Source organism: Nesoenas mayeri, assembly GCF_963082525.1.
Source record: "Nesoenas mayeri genome assembly, chromosome: 5".
Lineage (NCBI taxonomy): Eukaryota > Metazoa > Chordata > Aves > Columbiformes > Columbidae > Nesoenas > Nesoenas mayeri.
This window is the reverse complement of record NC_137548.1, coordinates 47684095-47710377: the sequence shown is the minus strand read 5'-3', so window position 1 is coordinate 47710377 and position 26283 is coordinate 47684095. Positions and strand designations below refer to the sequence as shown.

Genomic DNA, 26283 nt, shown 5'->3' with positions numbered 1-26283 from the left:
TATCACCAGGATCCACTTAGTCCAACCTGGTCAAGCTACACCTTCCAGATGGAGCAAAGGCTCAGTGGCGGGGAAAATGATGAGGGTGAGACAGTGGTGACAGCAAACTGTGTTTCCTTTGGTCATTTTTTCCTGCTAGCAAAACAATGTCCTCTTTGACTGGCATGAGTGTGAGTCTGAGGTGGTGTGTTTTGTGGTGTTGTTTTTTTTTTTTATTTTAGCCAAAATGTGCAACATGCAGAATTCATCAGCCATCTTACTCGGGGAAATTACTAGGCCTAATTTCCCTACTCACCATTTTTGGTTCATGAACCTGCCATTCTATTGCCTCATATTTATTGCACATGTTAATAGCATACTCAACCCTCATCGGGACTAATATAGTAAGTTTTGTTGACTTCTGTAAATCCTGTCTAGGAAGAGGCTAAATAGCCACAGCATCTAAATGATACATGCAGTACATAAGAGCTGAAGTCTGGTACTGTGTGTACTCACTGATGATAGTGTATTAAGGAATTGTACAAGGAATTTTCTTTCCAGATTGAACAGCCTTAGTACTGGGCTAGTGCTTTTTGCAGAGGAGCAACTGGTTTTGCACTAGTAAGGATTTTAGCCAAAACAAACACATTCCTCCTGTGAAGTCACTGTAATGAACTAGTATTTGTCTGATAAAATAGTCAGAATATCCTGGTCCACATCTGGTTTAACAGTACCAAACCAAATTTTTCAGAAACGTACAGGTAACATGAGACATTTGTATTTATATGGACAAGAACATAATTTTATAAAGCTGGCACCTTCTATTTCTGCATGTTGACTTTCCATTCATAGGTGCAGCTGCATATACCTATTTTCCCCTGTTTAAAAAAAGGCAACTGTTACTTAATCTCATCTAAAGAAGATTTTAGTGCACTTTAAAACAGACTTTTTTATCTTGAAATATATTATTTGCCTTCTTGGTGCTACATGGTCTCCATTAAAAACCAGCCAACTCTGAAACCTACAAGACAGAAACTATGACAGAGGTCCTGTATAATTTAATCTTTTTGAATAGCCCTCCATAAAAATAAAGATGCAACGTACAGTGCACAGTTTTATTAGTTTATTTTTTTTAAATCATGTCAGAAATATAGCATTGCATTAATTACAAAATATATTAAACAATCTATCAGTACTTCCAAGGAGTACTTTCATTCTGTTCAAATGCAAATCAATACTAACCTTTAACACTGACCCTAGAATAATCTTTTGCATCCATCATCAATATATTTGATGTGAAAGTGACTCTACATAACATCAGGGTGGCATTTCTGTTCTTATTTCATTAGCAAGTTTAATCCCTTGATATCAACATAACCAGGCATACCATGAGACCACTTAAAAAACGAGTCTATACATCTCACATCATCTGAGCTCCCACATATATATTACATACCAACATTTTTAGTAAAATAATTTTCCCTGCCCTGCAGGGAAGACATTCAGAGGCAAACCCACATTTGCATTATATTATAATTCGCAAATCTATGCCATAGCAGCTTTGCAAATACACATACTAAGCGTGGCTGACTTAAAACACGTTCTAGACAACAGAAATTTGGAAGATAGAAGAAGCCAGGCCACTTTCTAAACCAGCTTGAGATAATGGTACAAAGCCTCAAGAGTTACAGAACTCAAGAAATTACACAGAAAACTGGTTAAATACACATACTTCTTTTAGAGACAACTCTTGACATTGCATTCCTTTCTGATTCCACTTAAGTAGTTCTAGCAATTATACCTTGATCCACCATGATTTCTCAGAAGAAAGTATCAGATTTGCAGGGAGGGGAAAATAAAAGGGGCTGTTTCAGTGAAAATATATTTTCACATAGAAACTTAATCTCTTCATGCTAACCTTAGAAAAGTTTGAATAAAAGACAGTGGTCATGAAGACTATAAATTGAGATGGTAACAATAGTTCTTCTCATACAAATAATATTATTTGCAAGTAAGGGAAAGCTCTGGAACTGCAGTTAAAATGAAGAGTAGCTTGGAAGGTGGGGGAAGAAGAAAGTGGAACAAGTTGATGAATAGACATTTCCTTAACATTTATAATTTTTCATGACAAAGATGTAACTGATAGCAAATTAGCTCTGAAGGTCTCTCGTAAAACTCTGGCATTACAGTAATTTGGCATCAGTCAGAGTTCTACTTGGTAATATTAAAATACAAAACCAGTAGAATAGCAGCAGTGAATAAGGCATTCATCTCACTGTAGCTAATACAGTATTATATATGCAGTAGCTTTCTATTTCCTATTGGTTTGTGCTGTTGTATAATATTAACCTGAAAAATTTAAACTCCTGAACCTGCCACCAAAGTGAGTTTCCTCCCAAGGCAGAAGTACATCAGATAGAGCTCAAAGCAAAATTCAGTTCATAATGCAAAGCTTCAAAATGAAAGAAAGTATTAATGCACTTACCAGGTCTATTAGAACACAGACTAAGGTAATTTCTATTAATATCACTATGGTTGAGAAAGGAACTGGGACAGGAAGAAGCTCTCAAATTAGAAGTGTCTCATCTGCACCACCCTCCCCCCACCTCCGCTCCCCGAAAAAAGAAAGGTGGTCTTTCAGCATCTTGAGAAAACATGGGTAACTAACACGAGCTTGAAAGTGATTGGAGAACTAGTGTACAGTGCCTTCTGTATACAGTGGGTCTGGGCACTGCAATGTACATTAAAAGCACTTGGTTAAGAATGGTTTAACTACTAGGAATGCTCTAACTGAAGACAACTAATAGGATGAGGTTATTCAGCATAAAAAAATACTTAAGAGGTTTAAAAAGACCATTTTAAAGCATTATATACACACCTGTCTTCTAAATACACAAAACACACTAAATAAGTCTGACTGCATTTAGCATTTAGCCAGGAAGTTCACATTTCAGTAGTGACTACTCCATTCAACACAATCCTTCTTGAACTAATAGCCTCTATCTGCAAAACAAATTTTATTCATCTGGATATGATAAACAAAGTCATTTGTTGGGTCCTGGAACTTTTAATCTCATGCAGGCAGGGAGAGTATCCTCCAAAATCAATATACTATAGTAATCTTTTATTAGCCTTGTGTATATTAAGCATATGCACTTTCCCCACCGATGATCCCCATAGGATTGCTTTGATGAGGCCACATAGTTGGAATACTCTCCAGTATCTTTTAAGAAACAGTGTCTTCACTAGTTTGGAGAAGTAACACGCATATGCTTATATAGGGCTTATTTCTTTCTCCAGTCTATATACTCAAGTTATGGGGTGAACAAAACCTTCTTCTTCCCTCCTTTTAAAGAAAATATGCAGAACTTTATCAGCACCATAAGTTAAAATTTTTAGCACCAGTGGCCTTGAGCTACTCACATTTGACTGGTCAAAACTAATATTTATATGGCATACAACCAGTACAGAAAACAATACACGTTATGAAGCTCATGAATTCTTGACATAATGAATCTAGTGTTTGGTAAATGAGTAGCTACGGAAGCCAGGTTTTTTTCCTAAGAGCAAACAGGATTGCAGTTTTTTCTTATGTTGTCTAATAACAATTATTAGGGCTTTTCTTCCTTTCCAAAGTGTTAAGGGTGGCCCAGCTTCTATTGTCTAAAGGGATGGGAAATACCCATGACAGTTGGATGTTGATGTGGCCACCTGTCCACTGAGAAATCATAGGAGATTACATAGATCATACATCATCCAGAACACCAAGAGATCACTCAAACAGATGCAGTTCACAAGTTCAGATTTAGTACTAATTCAGGTTTCAACAACAGTAAAACAAATTCTATATCATCCTATCTAGTTAGTACATACCTTTGCTCATGTATTCACTCACAATCTGAAAAATGTAGCACTAGGAAAAGATTCCACTAGCACAAAGGTATCTCATTCAAACACTACACTTTTATCTCTCTGCTGATAGACATTCTGGGCCTGAAGCACACACAAAAATATTTATTAATATTTATTTATCAAGATAAAGAGAATTGGGGGAGGTGCTTTCAGAGCACATTACAAATATTTCTTCAGTGAACTCGGCTCAGTCATTTAGCCTTCTCCACAACACTATGACATGTCTTTCAGAACTACTAGTATCAACTCTACATCGACATGTAACTTCCTGAAGCTAACTCAGCAGCAAGGAAGGGTCAAAGCATACTTCAACCCTAGGTTATGTGAGCAAAGTCTTAACCTGACTTCCGGTTTCAAGGGAAGCATAGGCAATTCAAAATTCTACATAAGTCAATATAGCAACTGTGTCAACTTTCCCAAGCTCTGTGAAAACAAGCAAACAAAAGAACAGACCAACCAACCCTCATCTTTATTAATTTAGCTACTTCCCTGCTACAGTATCTATTTCAAGGCACTAAGGCAAAAAGATCTACAGATCTTTTCTAATATTACTCATGTTTTACCAAACTGAGATGTATAGGTACTTCAACAGGATTTTCTTGTTGACAGTTAAGTTTTGATTAACACCACTTCATTCAGTTAGTTTGCTATAGAAGTAGCTTATTACTTTAATAGAGAACAATACCAAATATTTGAACATATGAGCTTGTACAGAAAAAAGAAGTGTATCAGCAACAACAAAGCTGTATTTAGTTGAAGATCAACTATGCTGGCAACTGTGGTCTTTTATAAATGCAACACACACTTGTAATCTGTGGTGGAAGAACATGACTAGTGGCTCCATTCCTCTGTTTAAGACTTACAGGCTACATAGGTCCATCCGTACTGCGAGCTTGAAATCCTTCTCTGCGGAGACTGTTTAAATCTAGACGCGTTAGAACTTCACAGCGCACCAGAAGGGTGTCATCCTTTACGAAGGTTCTTTGCTTCAAGGCTTGCAGGTGCATGAATGTCACATAACCGAAACCTTTCGGATTGCGGTGAATTGTTGGTCTCTGGAAAGCTAGTAATTCTGGCTTGGCTTCCATTACTTCTTCATGATTCTGCCTTTCAGGGCCTTCTGACTGATCCAAAATAGAAAGTCGTATAGTGCCTTGAAAAGGCCAAGGCAGATGGCTGTCATATTCTCCCTGCATAGTGTGGACAAACAGAGATATAAAATTAGCACAACGCTGAGCATTTGGTAACTGAATATGCAGGCGCAAACACAGCTTGTAGCCGGGCTTTCCAGTGTAGAATCCAGGACTGTGCATCACAACAGGTCTCTCTTCTTCCTGGGCTTTCTGAAGTCCACTGAAGTTCTCAATCTTCCAGATATAAATACCATTACATTGCTGTGCCTCCATTTCACTAATCTTCCCCTCCAAATTGCGGATTGTACGTTTGAGTTCTGCCATATGAGTGTTCTGAGTCTCCATTTTAGCAATGAGTTCTCTGATTTGGTGATCCTGTCTTACCAGACGACCTTCCAACTGCTGAATAGTTTCTTTGAAGTTTTCAACTTCTGGATTACAATCATATGCAGTGTGTGACACATGTGAGAAGAGGGCAGGCTCAAAGGGTAGGCCATTGATGAAGGGTACAGGATTTGTAGCAGTAACACTGATATTTTGAAAACTCTGAGCCATCATTCTCATGTGAACCTGAGTGAACTCCTGCATATGTCGTGCCAGTTCATTCCTTTGCATCTAGAATTTAAGAGATGTTGCATTAGGAACATATAAAAAGTTTTCTGCAATCTTAAACGTGGCTCTGAAGAAAATCAAACAACTTGTTGCTTCTGTTATGTGAGAAAAACTGCAATGTGAATCAAGAAGAGGTGATGTGACAAAGCAGCACTTTACCAATGGAGGGCTCAAAACTTAAGATCAGTGTTATGACAAATGAAAAAAGTTAAAATGCAAGTGGGCAAATATTGTTCTACACAAAACAAAGATATGGTGAAAAAGTGTTAGTAAAAAAGTACGTTAAGTATTTTTTCCTGTGTTCTAAATCAGCATTGTAGTTCCTTAACTCCCTTAATTGATTTGCTAAAATGCTCCATATTATCAAAAACAAAGATGTATGAAAACTGATGTGGAAACGGTGAAGCAAAAAGATGCATTTCTTACGATGTGGTGCTAACTAGAAATAAGAGTATCCAGATTAAATAATTTTAGAATTCAATCAAATTTAAAGCACTCTCAGGCTGGCAAACGTTGTCCCCATCTACAAGAAGAGCAGCAGGGATGACCCTGGCAACCACAGGCCTGTCAGTCTCACTTCTGTGCCTGGCAAAATCATGGAGATTATTATTCTGGGAGTTATTGAAAAACATCTGAATGACAATATAGTCATTTGTCCCATTCAGCACAGGTTCATAAAGGGAAAGTCCTGCTTAACAAACTTAATTGCTTTCTACAACAAGGTTACCTACATAGTTGACCAAGGGAAGTCTGTCGATGTGATCTTTTTGGATTTCAGTAAAGCCTTTGATACTGTCTCTCACAGTGTTCTCCTGGACAAGATGGCCAGCATACAGCTGGATAAACACTTAATGCAGTGGGTGAGCAATTGGCTGATGGACCGGGCTTAAAGGGTTCTAGTAAATGGGGTTATGTCGGCTGGTGACCAGTCACTAGCAGAGTTCTGTAGGGATCCATCTTAGGGCTAGTGCTCTTCAATGTCTTCATAAATGACTTAGACTCAGGACTTGATGGAATACTAAGTTTGCTGATAACACAAAATTGGGAGGAACTGTTCACACTCTGGAGGGCAGAGAGGCCCTGCAGAGGGATCTGGACAAACTGGAGAACTGGGCAATCGCCAACCCCTGAAGTTCAACAAGAGTAAGTGCTGGATTTTGCACCTCGGATATGGCAACCCTGGCTGTACATACAGACTGGGAGATGAGATGCTGGAAAGCAGCTCTGCGGAGAGGGATCTGGGGATTCTGGTCGATGGCAAGTTGAACATGAGCCAACAGTGTGCCCTGGCAGCTGAGAGGGCTAACTGTGTCCTGGGGCACACCCAGCACAGCACTGCCAGCCAGGCCAGGGAGGTGATTGTCCCACTCTGCTCTGCACTGGTGCGGCCTCATCTGGAGTACTGTGTGCAGTTCTGGGCACCACAGTATAAAAAGGATATAAAGCTACTGGAGAGTGTCCAGAAGAGGGCCATGAAGTTATTGAAGGGTTCAGAAGAGAAGCCGTATGAGGACCAGATGAAGTCATTTGGTTTATTCAGCCTAGAGGAGACTGAGGGGAGACCTCATCGCAATCTACAGCTTCCTCACAAGGGGAGAAGGAGGGGCAGGAACTGATAGCATCTCTCTGGCGACCAATGACAGAACCTGAGTGAATGGCAGGAAGATGTGCCAGGGGAGATTTAGGTCTGACATTAGGAAAAGGTTCTTCACCCAGAGGGCGCTGGAGCACTGGAACAGGCTCCCAAGGGAGGTGTGACAGCCCCAAGCCTGACAGTGTTCAAGAAGAGACTGGACAACGCCCTCAGACATGTGGTATTAATTTAGGGGTTGTCCTGTGCAGAGACAGGAGTTGGGACTCGATGATCCTTGTGGGTCCCTTCCAACTCAGGACATTCTATGATTCTTCACTGAACTCTAAGAGCCATAAATGTATTTGGTCACAGCTTTGGAAGAAAGGCTAGAAGCCACTTTATTGACAAGAAAGCTGAGAAAAGAGTCATGGATTAATAAAATAAAATTCATCACGCAAATACTTCACAGAGTTTTTTTTTTAATTTGAACAGCACTTTTGAAAGGGAGTGTATTAATATGTAGTGGTTGAGAATTAAGGTACCTCAAAACAAACAAAAAAAATCCAAACCACACAACACAAATAACTGAGGATTTGGGCTGGTAAAACAAACAGAAATAGAAAAACACATTAAAAGAACACCAAGAAAAACATGCAGAAAGTCTGCAATTCATGATTCTGATAAAAGGCTTACCTTTTCAGGACACCCAAAAGCACTGTAAAAACATGGCACCGGGGCAGTAGGACAATCATTGTCATAATGGTTAGGCATCTAAACCAAATCAGATTTGAAATTAATTTTTCCATCAAGAGCATTCTTTTATAACACCCTAAAGGAATATGTCTGGATGGACTCTGAATAGGTATCTTAAGTCAGATCACTTTATACCTATATAATTTCTCAAGGAAATATGGAAGTTCTGAACAAAAATGTTAGCCAATGATAAAAATTATCACATTTTTGTATATACTTTAACAATTCATTGCCTTTGTTTTTATATTAGGCATCAGAAAACATTCAGGTTTTCTTGCTAGAACAAATGGCTTTTGTTTCTAGCCTATCCTCAAGCTAGATGACAGTCCCTTTCCTTCCCTTCTGAAGCACTACTTGCATATAATTGTCGTGTCTCTCTTCATTATCCTCTTCCTCAAAAAGTTCAAGTTACTTCAATTTTTCTTATGGTCTGTGTTCTTCAAACCAAATTATCTCACTGCTCTGGATCCTCCCCATCCATCCCCACCTGAAAAAAGCCAGACAGCTTCAGCTGAGGCCTTACAAGCCCTAAACAGAGCAAAGGATAATTCTGGGTTTCAAAGACAAAACAGCTATTTGTATAACCCAGTCTGTTTGTCTTGTTTAACTATCATGATGAAGCAGAACACAAGCTAAATATAGGTCAGCCATTAATTTCAATCTATTACCCAGGCTAGCATTCTCTGTTCCCTATTTTTGCAGTTCATTATTCTACCTAATGACAGATTTTTGCTTTTGTTGTTACTGAACTCAGGCCTGTTTTACAGAGTATTTCCTCAATTCGAGAAGATCATTTTTTAACCCAGGTCATAAACACAGTTGCCATCCCATTCAACCAGGGACAGGCTACATATTAAATAACACTGATCATTTTCCTGTCAATAAAGTTATTATTGAAGAAGTAATAATGGCTATTACAAGAGTAATGGCCAAGCAGAATTACAGCCAGCTTCTACAGTTCGACAGTAAATTATTTCCAAGAGGGGCTTTCCAATTACAACTACTCTCCCTCCCTCTCTGCCCAAATCAAAGCCTTGTCTTCTAATGTCAGCCATAACCACTGGCAGCTGCTTGGTATTTCACCTCCATTCAAGATCAAAAACATGCACCATGGCCCCTGTCAAGAAGCAGTATAGCTAAACAAAGTTATTTATTTGCAGCCCAAAATCCTACAGAGTTTACCAGATTGCAATTGTAAGCTGGAGCAGCATTTGGAAGAGTATTACACCTGCACTGGATGCACCATTTTCAGAGAGACAGGTAGAGATTTATTAGCAGGCAGACAAACTGTTTCTTCAAGTTTAATTTCATATTAAAGAAGCAATATAAATACAAAATATCTGACCCAGATTAAACACAGAGAAAAGTAGTCTCTTACCTGCTCTCTGATGAGCACTGTGTTGCAATATTCACAAAATACATTGGCAAGTGGGCAGGTTTGGTCATGAAGCTTAATTATTAGAGAAAAAGAGAGGAAAAAACCAATAAAGTTACAAAATTTAAAAGAATGCTAATCACCTCTGATAAGATGTTAAATTTTTATTTATGTTTCGAATTTTGCATTTAGCTGTACACAACTGTGAAACAAAGACCTTGTCCCTAATAGTATGTTTTCTAGAATTACTGTTTTTCCCTGGACTCATAAAAGAGATTCATAACGTTGCAAATATTTTATTTCCTAAAGCTCTTATGCTCCAAAGGAGTCTGAATTTTTCCAGATGTTCCTGAAATTCATGTTGAATTGTAGTACAGCTATATTAAAGGCTTTTTTTTGTATTGTTGGACTATATGAGGTATCTTCCGCAATATGTTATCATAAGATATTCAGTTAACATATTCAGATCACGATATCATAAAATTAATGGCCCTTGAGATAGAATACATCCATATACAGATAATAAATGGAAGCTCAAAAAGGAAAGAACTATCCCCAGTATCACCCAAGTGAAAAATGCAGAGCCAAAAGAATTCAGAAATTATCTTGGTCTTGTGCCTTAGCAGATATCTCCAAGAGATTCATCTTCTGACATATCTTTTCTGCTAGGCATAAAAAGTGTGTTACTGTGTGTTTCTTTGGCAGTAGATACTGGCCCTTCTGATGGTAAGGCAAAAAAAAAAAAAAAAATCAATGTTTTTTTTTAGACAAATCTTCTCAGATCATAGAGTTCTCAAGAAGTTGGTATAATCCTCTCCCCAGCTTTTTTACCTGTTCTAGACTAATGACCTGAGTTTGTGGCTTCTCACCCATGAAGCATAAAGAGCTCTTCTAGATCAACCCACACCTTTTTTTTTTTTTTAACTGATGTTCCATTTACAAGCAAACCCATATGAGGGAACATCGAAAAACTGAGACTCCTACGAAGTACCTCTTTATCTTCATAGGCCATAGATGTGGCACAGTTTGGACAACAGACTTGACGCCTCGGACACTCCTGCGTCATGTGCTCTTTCAGATGGTTCTTCTGGAAGGCTCCTTGGCACTGTGGGCATTCCACTGTGGAAAAATCACACTGCAACTCGTGGTCCTGAACAAGGACAAAAGAAGGATTGGATACTACAGATAGGTACTATGATCTCATCTGTTTTCATAAAGCACAGTACAAGAGGAACAAATCACAATCTTCATGCAAGCAAGTCCTTATACATTTATGCTGACTTTACCAACAGCCTGTGATTGTCAGGACTTTGTGTATTCAGAGCTTTAAGAATGCTCTCAGGTAAAAATTCACCTTTATGTTTTTCCTTTTAACTTTGTACATTATTATCCAAAACAATTATTTCAACTAATATATCTAGCTGCTTCGAGGGAATATTAGACTGACTTTAGGGAACTTGTTTAAAGTACAGATACAGTTGATCAAAAAAGAAACATGAATTATCCTAAAGAGAAAGCTGCATTAGTACAATTTTCATGCACTACGAAGTTCCCTTAAGAATCATCTAACTACAGCTGAAGACTCATCGAAAAACAAACGTGCAGCTATAGTCTTGAATGAACAATGAACTGAATTGGCATAAACAGGTATCAGGTATGATCATCTATGTTAAGTTATCTTGAATTTTTACTTGTCCATGAAACAAGGTCCCATATTTTTAAAACTAATTCTCACCTCTAAATGCCTCAGCTCCATCTTCGTACTGCAGCCCTTGTTGGGACACTTAACCATTAATGACAGTATTTCCCGTTTAGCAAAGTTGTCAGGAAAAAGTTGATTTTCAAGCAGAATTTCATTGTCTATCGGACATTTGTGACCTGCATCTCTACAACACATAAATGAAAAAGATACTCCAAATTTCCTTTACCCTTCATTTAATATATTTTTACAGTAGCAAGACACTAGTGGCAAAATTATAACATTAAGAAAGTCTTTGAAAACAATAGCATTTACGTGGTAAGTAGAAGAAAGTATGTATGGTACATCAGAGAAACTGACAATACGCACATTTCATTAGAGGTGGCATGACTAGGATGCATCACTTTTCTAATTCCATTGTTTTTATTTGGACAAATACTGTGACAGATACTCTGGAAATAAACTTGAGGAGGATGTAAAGAAACTAAGAACTTATGGTGCCATTTCTGTAAACACTTCACATAGCTCAAAGATCAAATATTTCCCATACTATTTCAAAACAATCCTTTAAAGATTCTTGGACCTTCTCTCCTTCCTTTCTCACTTTATAAGCAGCCAATGTGATCATAGCTGAGAGAAAAAGCAAATACGTGGCTTTGGTGTTTTTTTCATCTATTTGGCATTTCTTTTCATGTAGCCTATTTTGCTGTTTTTGTTGTACAACCATTTGATCCATTGGCCGTCCTTCAATTTTTTTATTTATACAGCAAAGAAGGGTGAATAAACTCCAAGCACAAAAATTACTAATAATTATGAAAATTGCACTGGATTTAGAACTGGGTATTATATCTGAAGCCATTTTAACTGCCAACAGACAGGAAGTCAGTGCTAACTGGTGAAAAGTTTGGAGTCTGATGGTGAAACACAGGTGTATATAACTTGCACAAGAGAACTAACACCCTGTTCCACTTCATCAGGTTCTGTTCACCTGCATTCAAACACAGGAAGAAATGGAGTAAGAAAAGGATCACCTCCACCAAATCTTCCTTTAAAAAGACATTCAGTATCAGCTAATTTCTGAAAGCAGTAGGTCAACATATCTATTCATAATTAAGTAATACAGTAGAAGAGGCATGAAGGATCAAAGCTTCAGGGATGAAATGCTAATGGAAAGAGCAATAAAATGGAAAAATACATGGGGAGGAAAAATGTCAGAGAGCAGTTGCGGCACAAAGATCAAAGGCCAGATCATTGTCACTGCTGGCAAGCAGGAGGGGAAGTAGAACCTAGTGGGCTGTGGAGACCAGAAGGGAGTTTGTGTTCTTTGTTGGAAAAGGAAATAATTGCTCAGCAACTCCTTTATCACCAATGCTGCTAGAAGAAGCAGGGGTAAAGATGAAACTTCGGAAAGAGACAATGAACTTCCTTTCCTATGTTTTGCTTACCAAAGCTATCTCGCCACAAGTCTGATAGTCATACTCCTAAATAAGTGGAAAAAAGAAAACAGCTAGCTGGCCATTTTGCATCATAGCTCCCTCAGCTACAATAAGCGTGCTGATCTTTGTCATAACCCAGAAACATTTCCCCATTTCACAGGCAACCTACAGAAATCAGTTTTCACAGGTGTAACTTGGTTACAAATGCCCTGTTTAGTGAAGTATATGATAGTTTAGTAGGCCTGCTGATAAGACAACAGTGTTATTTCTACATAGAAAATTTAATCATGTATAACAGCCAAAACCAGATTAATTTTAAATAAAGATTACTAGATACCCAGTTTAAATAACTAGCAGATGAAGAGTAAAATAAGAATGAATGGCAATTTTCCAATTATTACAGTAAGGAAAGAGCAATAAACTATTGTAGTATATTAAACAGACTTCAAACACCATTTACAAGTATTGGGATTGTGTTTAAAAAGCTGCTTAGGTCCATCTACAGACAAAGATGCTGCTATCAACAGAATTAACTTCATGCACTTCAGTTCTAATTTACATGAAAATGAAGGCTTTGCTATGCTGGAATTACATTGGGTTGTGCCACCCACAACAGTACCTGTGAAACAATAGTCATCTGCTACAAAGTACAATAGCTGTTCCTATAATTTCCCTTGAAATTAAAATATAGATATGAAAAGTAAAGCCAGAATAATTTTGTTTGAAAAAGTCGTGCTCCATTATTTTAGCACCTGAACAGTTTATACTAGAAGCTGAAACAGTTGGGATACACTTTAACTGCAGCATTTTTTTTATCAATGAAACATCTGAAATATTACAATGATGATCTATAGTCTCCAAGAGGAAAAATGCTTTCCACCTGTGTTTGGTATTCACTGAAGCAGTCAACACTATCTATAGAAAAGAAGTAAAACAGGACAAGGGTGTAAAAGAAGCAAAAGCTTCTGGTCACTGAAACTGTTTGGAGACCTAAAACTTCAAGCAAAGCAAATGCTCTGTTAATTTAAAAAGGAAGAGAAACAATTTCCCATGCTTGGGGTTTAAGAAGGAAGTTTCTCTACCTGCCATGAGATGTTGTGTTGTGAGCATGGGTTCAATGCTGTTCCTCACTCAGTCCTGTGGCAAATTCTAATCAGGGACTGTGACTGTGAAGTTAATCAGCAGAAGGATTAGAAAACATGATCATCCTAGCTGTTAAGGATCTGAAAGATGGGAAATGACACACCTATTTTTGGTAATTTTAAGTTTAGCATTTTCTCCTCAGTTTTCAGCCTAGGAATTCTGTTGTCTTGAAATGATTGGTGAGCAGACATTTCTAAAGCTCAGTATACTCAAGTACTGACCAATCTACTGTCACGATTTATAGACATACTCCCATGAGAATGTTTAAAGATTTTTTTTCTTTCTTGTAGAAATAGCCCAGTTAAGGAAGAGTACAAAAACACTACTGCCAAGAAATAGAACAACCTCAGAGCAAGAAATTCCAAAATTTCAGGGCCTTTATTAGTACAAATGTCTAATTCAATGCTTACAAGCATGCATTAAATTATGTACATTAACCATTTGAAACAATTTAAGTTGGAATTTGCAAAGCAAAGGCCTGAAAGTGAAGCCAACTGCTAGTGCATAGGGAACTGGATTACAGTCAAAGCTGACAGGTTCAGATTTGGGTTTTTTTTCCCACTTCCTTCCATGCACGCGGCTGATGCGAATACCACTGAGTGATGCAGCTGTGTAAGGCCTGACATATTTTTCTTGCAGAAGTAGGAACACTGTGAACAAGGCAAGGGACTAAGGGAGCAGGGTGATCTCATGGTATGATCAGTGGAGAACCGAATCTCTTTCAGCTTCCTCTGCAGAAGCCACAAGGCGAGTCACTTTTCATAGGTGAACACTGGTGGTATTCTGCATCTTCTGGATAATGCATTTGCATCCTTTTCTCAGAAATATTGATGAAACTAATGTTAACAAGAACTGTGCCACAGACACAATAAATTTCAGCACTTGCTAGGAAGGAAAACAGCCTGATCTTTTGTTGTCATTTGTAGGTAACACAAAATTAAATTTGTCTTCTCTTACTCAGCTCCAACACGTCCCTCCTTATTCTAAAAGGGATGCCATGAAGAAATACAGTAGCATCAGATAAAACAGTGACAGAAGCTACAGAGAAGCTGAAGAAACAAAATACTCTATTCAGAGAACACTGTTACTGGCATACTGTTCATTTAATGAGCTACAAATGATGGACCATGGAGAAAAATAAATGGAAAAGAACTATGGATAAATGGTATGGAAAACAAGAGAGCAATGTCAGTTTTGCATTCTAAAAATAAAAGCCTAGGAAAAACAACTTTGCACAGTAACACTTAAGACAGTTTGGTGATCTTTACACAAAGGTGTGCAAAGTATGGTTGGAAATTAACAAATTCTATAGGTGTGTCACACAGAATTAAATATTTAGATTCCTACCAAAGCACTGTGACATTTGAGCCAAGTGAGCAATCGATAAGAAAAACCCAGCTTATGCTGAGAAGGAAAAAACCTACAGCATAATATCTAGCCTTCTATCAATGTGTTCCTATACTCACTGACATGTGTGGGACCCTGATGACTGTATTCCAGGTTTGAGGGAAGTACACTCTACCAGTGTACTTTCTGCCCTTCCTTACCCTTTCTATCAGTCATCTCTAAAGCCCAGCCTGTTCTTGCCTTCATATCTCATTCCCACTCCCCCATATGCCACCTAGTTTCCTCTCTCAGTGCTTGCTTTGAGACCATTCCCTCATTACATTCTCTCTTCCAGCTCAACAAGGAGGCAGCTGATTTCAAGTGAAGAACTGAAAGCATAAATTGATGTATTTGCACCAAGAAACCATGTTGTCTGTACTTGCCTGTAGTTATCAAGAGAAACAATCATAGAGAAAAGACTGGTTTTATAATCCTGAGTTGAAAATGAAATTTACTTAGATAATTTAGCTATCTTTTTTAAATTATTATTTAATGTTTACTCATTCAAATTTTTAGGTTCATAACCTGGGTAAATTTGTATAAACGGCACAATATTTAGATACATCCAACCTCCAAACTCATATGACATTTTGGCCACACATGGTGCTGATTAGAAAGCATCTTTAATGAATCACAAAATCCCAGAGTTCATAGAATAGTTTGGGTAGGAATGGACATTCAAAGGTCATCTAGTCCAAACCCCCTGCAATAAGCAGGGACATGTTCAACTAGATCAGGTTGCTCAGAGTCCCATCCAGCTTGACCTTAAATGTCTCCAGGGATGTGGCATCTACCACCTCTGTGAGCAATCTGTGCCAGTATTTTACCACCCTCATTGTAACACTCTTCCTCATGTCTAACCTGAATCTGCCCTCTCCTGTTTAAAACCATTATCCCTTGTCTTATCATAACAGACGATGCTAAAATGTCTGTCCCCATCTTTCTTATAGGCCAATTCTAAGTTCTGAAAGGTCACAGTAAGATCTCCCTGGACACTCCAACTCTGCAGGCTGAACAACCTTAGCCTGTCCTCCCTCATAGGAGAGGTATTCCATCCCTCTGATCATCTTGGTGGCCCTTCTCTGGACCCTCTCCAAAAGGACCGTGTCTTTCCTGTCCTGAGGACTCCAGAGCTGGATGCTGTACTCCAGGTGTGATCTCATCAGAGTGAGTTCTGTTAACACTCACTTCTAATGCACCTTAAGCAGTTCTATTAAGTTTACATTGTCCTTAAAGTGCTTTGGTAAGTGAATTTCTTCTTTAAAGTAACTTCCATAAATTTTCCTTTACCTTATTGATTTGACAATGCAGCCTTTGCAGAAACGGTGTCCACACGGTGTCTGCACTGCTTCCCGAAGAGCCATCAAACAGATCGGACATTCATATTTACTTTCCAAGGGCGGATCAAACTCCACATCATATCCTTGTGGTTCCTCTGTGAAAGAACTTGGAGGGTTTCCAGTCCCACTGCTGATGCTTATGCTGTCTTCTTTTGCTCCAACGCTGCAGGCACTGGCCATGGCTGCACAGCAGCCACTTTCCGTGTCTTGGGCTCCACAACTGTTATCACTATATAGCAAGCTCATAGTAGCTAATCAAGTGCTACACAGAAATGCTCTGCAAGGTGACAAAAATATGTATTAATTTCAAATATTCCAAGGTCTTCCTTTCCAGTTGAGAACAAATCTTATTTCTGACCAGGAATGCTGGAATAGTGATACAGATTTGGTTCCACTCAAAATGACTGGTTTTGTTTTCTCCCAGTTTCTGTATCTATCTTTTTTACTTATCTTGTGATACATAGGAATGTGTACTGCATCCTGTCAGCCTAATTCAAACACAAACATTTTTCTGTATTCACTTTCATCTGACTACCTAATTTCTGTAGAAAGAGGAATACTATTTCTTCTTGCCGTGTTTACTGAAAATTCCTCTTTACCCTTTCAGTATTATTTACTTCTAAAGCATTCAAATAAAATTTGCATGAAAAATGCTGTACAAAACTAGGTTTTATTGGATGAAATAGCTCAATTCCACATTTTCCTTGAAGTGAATAAATGTTACTTAATTTTTTTTTGTATACACCAATTTACAGTATACGTTTCAAATCAGTTTAGGTGTATGTCCATAAATAAAATGCACATCCAAGTACCCAAATGAAGCAGATGCTGTGTTGCAAATTAAGTTCATATACACAACACTGCTTATAACATTTTAAAACTGCCAATAGGACTTTAAATTGAGTAAGAAGCTACACATGAGATAAGGCTAATACTTCCACAGATTAACAGCTATTTGCAAATTAGTAGTACTTGAACAAAGTTCTTGCTCTCCTTTCCCTCTTCCAATCTAGCTGGCAGGGAGAACAAGGGACATGACTGGCAGAACAGAAGATAAAAGTCACATTTCCTTGAAGAACTGATGAATGGTACAGTGAAGCCTGTTTTAAAATACTGTTCACAAAGCACGTTGAACTCACAGGTATGAAATAAAAAACATACTGGTATACCCAAACAGATTGCCAATGTTTCTACACAGAATGAGGGAACTTAAAAGAAGCTGTAAACAACAAATACAAATTCTAAAAGTCCAAGAAATTTTCCTCTCGCTGATTTTTTTAATGGTACAACCATTTTCTTAGAGTCCTATTGTGTTTAGTTTTCTATAGATGACATTTCTCTGAAACATAGAGGTTATCTCCAGGTACAAGACAGTATAAGTAGGCTGAGGTTTACAGAGCCAGGTATGCAAAACAAGCCCACTAAGCCCAGATTTGATCTGTTTTGCATAGCAGTATAAGCAAAGGTCTCTTGCAATGTTCACCTGCTGCATTCACGGTAATACCATCGCATCATTTAAAGCATGTTAGTGATGGAAATCGAAGGATTAATCAAGAGCTGAACTGTAAGGAATGTTGATCTGCATCACTACTGCAGACTCTGGGAGCAGTGAGAGATGCAGAATGAATAAGGTTACCTTGACCACAAGCTCACAAAACCAAACTACTTCCTGCCTTTATCAGAATTTGAACATCACAAGTCATTTTAACAAAATGTTCATGGGTAGGAGGAGGAGATACAGGTAGTTTTATTTGGGCACTTATTATATGACACTTGAAGATTACATTGACAGAAATACTAATCACACAAAAACTCAACTAGCATTTACTGGAAATATATTTTGAACACATGCAACACTACAGAATGTGCTTTAGGCCATGTACATGATAAACAATTAGCAATACTACCCATGCTAACAGTGTATGAGCTATTTTTTTTTCCAGTTATCCAGACCAAAAAGAAAAACAAAAAAAAAGGCAGATCTACCGAAGAAAATCAAACAGGCAAAGCTGCCATATTTCAGTCAGGTACAGTCAGAATCAAACCTGTTGCGTAAATATGTGACTTTGCATGTTGTTGAGGTATGCAGAGGTATAAGGAGTATCTCAAGAGCAACGTTCTTGACATTTCTAAAATACTGTTAAGGTACAGAATCTCAAAGCAGAGTTTGACAGTTTATAGAGTTGTATTGAATTGGTCAGCAATGCTCATTTTATGCAGAAATTACAGCAGAGCTGTTTGTATCTAAAGAGTAATGTCATAGATTAAAGGAATCATTTTGGTTGGAAAAGACGTTTAATATCATCAAGTTCAACCATTAACCTAGCACTGTATTCCTTACCACTGCCCAGATCTTTGCAGCAAACCAAGCCTCGCCATCCTGTAAATTGGGTGGTCTCCCTCTCACCGCCTCACTTATGTGTGGAAATCCCCATGGAGGGTAGACACCTTTCCGCACTGAAACCCTCAGCGTCAGGAGCTGGCAGTGTGTGCAGAGAGCCCCACAGCCATGGGCAGAAGACCCTGCACCTAATGAAACAAGAATAACAATTTAAAACAAAACTTGGCTTTTTTGCTTTCATTTTTTCTCTCCCCTTCAGCCTTGAGGCCTCCCACATGCCTCAGTGCCACCCTCCCCAAGCCTCCCTGTTCCTCATGACTGCTTCAGGGGCAGAGATTTGTGGGGTGGCTGGGGAAGCAGGCCCTTGGCAGGCTTCTACCTTGCCTCTGAGGGGACTTTGCCTGAGCCCAGGCTGGGAACAAGAAACAAAATTGCTTCTATTGTTGTTCTCTGACTCCACGTATTATCCTCTACATTATCTATCACAACAGGCTTTTATAATCAAGGCTCCTAAACACAACAGCAAAACAAAATAAACACCACCTAAATTCTCAGCAGTTTCTTCAGGCATAGTCCAACAATAATCAATTTAATCCCATAGAACTGAGGAGCTCCCCCAATGACTGAGAATGGAAGCAGAAAAATCAATGCTTAGAAAGATTCTCTGCAACAGAAAGATTTTTTTAGACTGCCATCAGTAGGTCTCTTTGTCTCTGAAGAAAAAAAAATTTAAAAAAAACCCCAAACAACTTGTTTCTGTTGTTAAACTAACAGAACTTCTATTTAACAGCTGCTGTAGAGCATGAGCCATATTTCACAAAAAAACACAGGAAGTAAGTTAGGCCAATGGAGTGGGAATGTTGGTGTGCAGGATATCAGAATCTACAGGCGAGCCTAGGACTGAAAAATGCATATTATTCTAAGCCGTAAGGGTATATTTAGTAAGACTAAGAAAGGGAAGAGGAACATGTATCCCTTTACCAATATCACAAAGGAATTCAGGAAGCTGCAAAGAGGAAAATATAATAGCTTTACCCAAATTCAGCTGTCACGTTAATTGCAAAGAAGTGCACGACTCTTCTCTTGGGCTGTTCCTCATAAAAATAAATAATGTTTGAAATATTGTTCTCATAAGGAAGAAAACAAGATCTGACTCAGTACAATCTTGATAGTTGAACACTTTTCAGATTTAAGCGCTGTGCAAGTAGTGTTCTCTTTGCCATTTTTTTTTCTACAAAGCAAGTATGTACATTCACTTTACAGAAACAAAAATCCTATACCAGAGTCATTTTAATGTATGAGTCACTGCAACCGGTCAACATCCGAGTCTTCACACAAAAATCCCTTTGTTCAGTGATACACTCCACTCCCACATAGAGCTTTTTGTCTACATATGAACAAGGGGTTCATAAAAAAAGAAATGCAAGTATCAATGGCTCCTCTTTTTAAATAGGGAAATTCAGGCACAAAGAGGCAACTTAAACAAGGTGATTAAGAGCCAGATTTTTAATTTTGTTCATGTTTTATATAAGATAGGATTCCTCCTACTACTCTCATCCATTTAATCTTATCTGTGAGGAAAATCCTTCTCTTCCACATGCATTTATAGGTGTGGGGGAAGGCAGAATTTACCAAATCAAAATCCACACTGTTGTTACTCAGACCATCAACAGGCCTGATTGCTCTACCAGTTTAAAACAATTCATTTACAAGTTGTAACTACTGTAGTATGAATTAGTTCTATTTCCTGTGGCACTTCTTTTACCCTCCAAGAGTAGGAACATAGATTCAACCTTCTTGAATAGAACTGTATCACAGTATCACAGTATGTTTGGGATTGGAAGGGACCTCAAAAGATCATCTAGTCCAATCCCCCTGCTGGAGCAGGAACGCCTAGGTGAGGTTGCACAGGAACGTGTCCAGGTGGGTCTTGAATGTCTCCAGAGAAGGAGACTCCACAACCCCCCTGGGCAGCCTGTTCCAGTGCTCTGTCACCCTTACTGAGAAGAAGTTTTTTCTCAAATTTAAGTGGAACCTCTTGTGTTCCAGCTTGATCCCATTGCCCCTTGTCCTATCATTGTTTGCCAACGAGAAGAGCCTGGCTCCATCCTCATGGCACTCACCCTTTATATATTTATAAACATTAATAAGGTCACCCCTCAGTCTACTCTTCTCCAAACTAAAGAGACACAGCTCCCTCAGCCTTTCCTCATAAGGGAGGTGCTCCACTCCCTTAATCATCTTGGTTGCCCTACGCTGGACCCTCTCCAGCAGTTCCCTGTCCTTCTTGAACTGAGGGGCCCAGAACTGGACACAATATTCCAGATGGGGTCTCACCAGGGCAGAGTAGAGGGGAAGGAGGACCTCTCTTGATCTACTAACCACCCCCTTTCTAATACATCCCAGGATGCCATTGGCCTTCCTGGCCACAAGGGCACAGTGCTGGCTCATGGTCATCCTGTTGTCCACCAGGATCCCCAGGTCCCTTTCCCCTACACTGCTCTCTAATATGTAATTTCCCAACCGATACTGGAACCTGGGGTTGTTCCTGCCCAGATGCAGGACTCTACACTTTTCCTTGTTAAATTTCATTAGGTTATTCCCCGCCCAACTCTCCAGCCTGTAGTGGCGTGCGCCTGTTGTCCCAGCTGTCCACGGGAGGCAGAGTCTGTCGGATCGCTTGAGCCCAGGGTTCGAGTCCCGCAGAGCGGCGCTGAGGCTGCCGGAGCTGAGTTCGGTGTTGAAACCCCGGAGGGGTGGGGCCGGGGGCACCAGTTGTAGTAATTGAGAACTGTGCTAGAGCAAAACCAATTAGAGAAGAGTATACTTCGAATGTTGATGTCTTTCCCCTGATGAAGGCAGAACAGACAACTCATGAGCCTACTGCAGAAATTTTGCATGTTCCTCCCCTGGAGAATTTAAAAAATTTTCAGGCTAGAAGGGGATGGATTTTAAAACTCAAGCCAGTGTGTCTGCCAAAATTCACATCAAATTGCTACCCTTTTTAATACAAAATAGATTACCAGTGAAGTAAAACAAACATCCCCTCCAAACCACATTATTTTTTCTTCCTATTGATAATAGTTGTGATTCTTCCTTTGTGCTGAACAAAACTGAGTAAAATACAACAATACGCAAATGTTAATTTAAAATGTATACATCTCAGCCTTTAGAATCTATGCTTTTTTTTGACATTGGTAGTTTAATACATTAAACATTTTGGTAGCCTGCTTTATGAACTTTTCTTTTTGGACAATATCCAACCTTCAGATCAAGGAACAACTGAAATTAAACTGGATCATTCCATAGTAATTCATGTTTTCACTAGTGTGAAGTTCCTCAGGCAGATAGAGCATTAAAACTATGTTTGGTAATGCACCTGAAACACCCTTTTCTAGAGCTAATAAGCCCTATTAGACTTGCCCTGTAGACAGATAATGGGTTTTAGCTTGCACACATGAGGTACCCAAAGTCTTTGCACCAGCAAATGTTGATTTCTCTCTCTGAGGCAACAGCTGTATTGTTTGATAATGGAAAGGAAGGTGCTTTCCAGGCCAAATGGTAATGGACAGAATTTGTTCGATCATTATTTCTGTTGCAGAAATCTGGAATGCCCGAAGGATCGAACTCTCATGCCCCAGAAAAGACACAGATAAGACTATAATGAGTCCCCATACTCTTCCAACTTCAAGATCAAATCACAAAGAAACCTTTCTTCAGTAAGTATCCTGTGCTATATTGGTATTTACACTGCTGCATTACAAAGTGATTAGGTTGATCTGAGAGAGCACAGTCACACCAGAAGAGCGAACCCCTGCAAGAATAACGTACCTTATGATTGACAAAAACAATTTCAAAACAGAATTAAAAATCACCCATATTTTAAATTAATGCACACACCAAAACTCAGTACTCTGATTTCAAAAGTCCCATAGTATAATGGAGTTTAGGTAGGACTTTCACATATTTTCATGCTCCAAAGAGCCACAGGATTAATTCAGAAACTTCTCTAAATCAAAAAATACTACTGGTACCAGAAGACATCTTCAGATATCCTGGGAAATTACACTATAATTAGGATAAAAAGGTGGAAACAAAAGTAGGTGTTGTATCCTATTTGCACTAAAATATGAAACAATACCTTCAAGCATTTGGCAAAGGTGAAGAAACACTGTACAGAGAGAGTATCAGTTACCATGAAACAGAAAAGTTTGAATATTAATTGTTAATTATTACGTACAATTAATTTCTACATGCCCTTTCCAAGAAAATTCCTACTGAGTAGCCATATAAATAAGAAAAATCAATGCAGAAATCTATTGGAAATTCCTTTTCTTCTTTGAAGTTCATGAACATAATTATCTGCTAGCAGTCTGGCCAGCACACAGTCAGCAGGGGAAATACCTTCAACACCACATGGACAGAAAAACGTGCCGAACTTTTCTGTTTTCTTCTTTTGCCTTGCTGAGAACAGTTTTGTAAATATAGTTTTCTGGGTCATGAGACTGACAGACCAGTGGAGTGACTTCGGATAACTTGTTTATGAAGTGCTACTTGCAACACCTATTCCCAAGCAAATTAATCAATGGTCTACTGACAACTGATAAGCGCTGTGTGTTTGCATTATGAGGTTTGCAACTGTCATCACTGTGGCCTTATCCAGGCAGAATATATAAAATAACGCAAGTTCCTTTTAATTAATACTTTTAAAACACTTTAATTTCAAAGCTATCAATGGCTAGACACTCAAAGCAATAGGAAATATGGGCAGAACTCACAACTGCGAAAAACAAATTCTCGTTTCTTGTAAAAGCCTGCAAGTATATTGCAAATCTTTTGTTGAGATATCAACTCTTTTTCGTAACAGCGTTAATTGTTAAGACTCCTAATTCTTTTGGATAACTTAAAATAAGAATTTTTCTTTGAGGCAAACATAATTGAACAACAATATTAAAAGCTCATTAGACATTATGAAGAGCTCCTGCCACTGAATTAGAGTGGCTTTCAGGGGTTTCTGAAGCTTTCCAGGTGACTTCTTGGAGAGAATGCAGTCAGGCTTTATTCACATATGTATTTTTATGCTTAAGTGTTACTCAGGAAACTAGATGGTGGCATATTCCCACTTATGGTCATATTTTATCCTGCTTAAGTATGTCAAAACAAATTTAATTCTAGTGAACAGTAGAAGTGCACTATACTGTATTTAACACCAAAATCTTCCATGGGCTTTTCCATAATCAAAAAAACAACCCAAACCAGAATCCCCCAAACTCTACTCAAACTTATTAACATCTAGAGACATTTTACTGATAATTGTTCAGATTAACAAATGCAAGCAAAGCATTGTTACTGAGAATAATTATACTACTTCATTATTTAGCAGGGATTTTGCTCTTCTGGGTCTCTGCTCTCCCTTTGCACACTGAGAACACTCTGAGATATGCATTGTGCCCTTCTGTATCTCTCAGTAGATCTGCAGAGAATTTAAGATGCTTCCATAATGGGGACAGAGTAAACGTCAGGACAGAAAGTACTTCAAAAAGAAGCAGGGAAAAAAAATGGCTATGAACAAATGTCATTTCTGTGAGGCACAGCGTCCAGGCTAGATTTAATTACCATCTCAACAAGGATTAAACTCGTATCTGGCATTAGTTAAACTATTTGAGACCCTGGGAAAAGAAACAGTGAATCAAGTATACACTCTGGAACAACTAAAATATTTCTGCTTTTCACTCTACCTTATGTTTACTTTTATTTTCTATTTGACATGCTTTATACCCATAATCCTTTATCATTAGTTTTCACAGTCTGCAACTCAAACTTTCAAATATTTGTTTAGCTAATTTGTGCTACTGAGATTCAAAAGTTACTCTTCTTGACATAATAAACTCAACAAGTGAAGAAAAGGCATGTTGCCCCCAGAGTTTTTCATTCTGAAGTTCTATAAGCACAAGTAACTACTGTGTGCATTGTCTTTTTAAATATAGTAGTACATTTTTAAAAATACTATTTTGCAATAGTACAGAAGTTAAAAAGTCATTTGTGTCTTGATGACTTCCCATTCAGTGAAGCCTGACTGAGCTCCACAGATCTTTAGCTGCTGGGAAAAGCGGAACGTAATGTGGAATACGCAGAAGAATTACCTCCAAAGTGATACCTGCCATGAAAATAATCCAAGTGCTTTTATCAGCATACTTCCGTTACCTTTTTTCCTTCTTATCCTAGTGGGACTAGTTTTATGGCCCTTTCATACTATGGAACAATAAAGCAGTTTGCTTGCAAGTGTTAATACAGTTGGTGAAAACAAGGTAAAATGTATAGGAGATGTTAAACAAGCTGTTAGTGAAGCCAGTAACTGTTTCTGCCCCTCATTCCTTTTCCTACCTCTCCCTCAATGGAAGCTTTACATCAATACTTTCTTAATCATTTTGTCAATGGTATCTAAGTTACAATAAAAACCACACAGCTCACCAGGAGCTCTGAAGCAGCCAGAGCTTGTCAGAGGCAAACACAGAGGAATACTCTTGACTAGCTTTAACTACTGGGTATAAGGGATATAATTAGAACATTTTCCTCCCATCTAAAGCTGAGATTTCTGTTTAAGTATGAAAAGGCTCAGTATGACCTACCTAAACCAGATGAAATTCATGTAAAGTACTATTGAAGTCATAACTTATGACTCGTCCTAATAAATTTACCATAAATATTAAGTACTGCCAGTCTCTACTGAAAAACAGAGCCATCGGTTTTAGAAACAGTAACCTGTTTTGCAAATTATCCTTGCACACCTTTAAAATGTTCCCAAACAATGTATTGAGTATTTCCATTTCACAGTTGGAAAAACAGAACCCACATTTAAGGTAAGGTACTCGAGGCTGCACAGGAACTAACAATTCAGACTACAACTCGGAAGCTACCCGTTGCTAATGTTCCTACAGCTCACCCGGGCAGTTAAAAGGCAAAAGAAAGTCATTCCAGCCAGGTTCCCAACCCCTCAGTAAATCAGCATAACTCAGCCCCTGCCGCGGACACGCACTGCTGGGCCTACAGCTACCCTGCAGCCGCAGCACAGTTTCAGTTTCGGAGCAGCACAGGCTGGCGAGGCCCAGTAACCGCCCTCCTCTACCGCAGGCCCTCCTCACTGGCAAGTCCCGGACCGACACCGGCGTGAGCCGTGCCGCCGCGCCCTGCTCTCGCACAAGAGGCCACAGGGTTTCGCGCCACGGTCCGCCCAGGCTCGGCAAAAAGAGGACTCCGCCCGGCAACGAGGACCGCGCTTCGCTCCCGAGCCAACAGCTCCAGTCTGGGTGGGAAAACGCTCCGCGTCGCGGGCTGATACACGCCTGCAACGGCCCGCGCCGGCGGAGTCACAACCGGCCCCTCGCTTGCCAGAGTCCGGCGAGCCAGATCCGCCGCGATCCTCGCCGCAGAACCGCGGGCAGGCCCCGCCGCAGCCGCCGCCCGCAGGCCCTGGGCGAACCAGCTGCCGCCTAGCAGCGCGCCACCCCTCACGGCCCACCTGCCCCTACTTACCGCCGACCCGCGGCCCCACCGGCCGCTCCCCGCCGGCGCCACTTCCGCCTTCTCCTCGGGAGGCCGAC

The 26283-nt window shown here is 39.2% G+C and overlaps 1 protein-coding gene across 3 annotated transcripts; it reads right to left on the bottom strand.

Moving 5' to 3' along the window:
- Positions 1–1102: 1102 nt before the first annotated feature.
- On the bottom strand, positions 1103–26283 carry TRAF6 (TNF receptor associated factor 6). 3 transcript variants are annotated; one of them, XM_080344858.1, is made up of 8 exons: positions 26216–26283; positions 18683–18870; positions 16292–16618; positions 11073–11223; positions 10329–10487; positions 9341–9412; positions 7903–7980; positions 1103–5639 (listed from the first exon to the last, which is right to left on the bottom strand). In XM_080344858.1, exons 3-8 carry the CDS (start codon positions 16585–16587, stop codon positions 4758–4760), a joined length of 1638 nt encoding a protein of 545 aa, XP_080200984.1. In that variant the 5' UTR covers positions 16588–16618; positions 18683–18870; positions 26216–26283; the 3' UTR covers positions 1103–4757. The 3 variants fall into 3 exon arrangements, with proteins under 3 accessions (XP_080200984.1, XP_080200985.1, XP_080200986.1); XM_080344859.1 differs by lacking the exon at positions 26216–26283 and adding an exon at positions 19718–19740; XM_080344860.1 differs by lacking the exon at positions 18683–18870 and having other exon boundaries at positions 26216–26247.

Excerpts from the sequence above, each read along its gene's own strand:
- TRAF6 (XM_080344858.1), bottom strand. The coding sequence starts at position 16,587 with ATGAGCTTGCTATATAGTGATAACAGTTGTGGAGCCCAAGACACGGAA. Across the intron at positions 11,224-16,291 it reads TGCATTGTCAAATCAATAAG|AGATGCAGGTCACAAATGTC; the intron begins GTAAAGGAAAAT and ends TATGTGTTGTAG. Across the intron at positions 7,981-9,340 it reads CAGTGCTCATCAGAGAGCAG|ATGCCTAACCATTATGACAA; the intron begins GTAAGAGACTAC and ends GATTTGGTTTAG.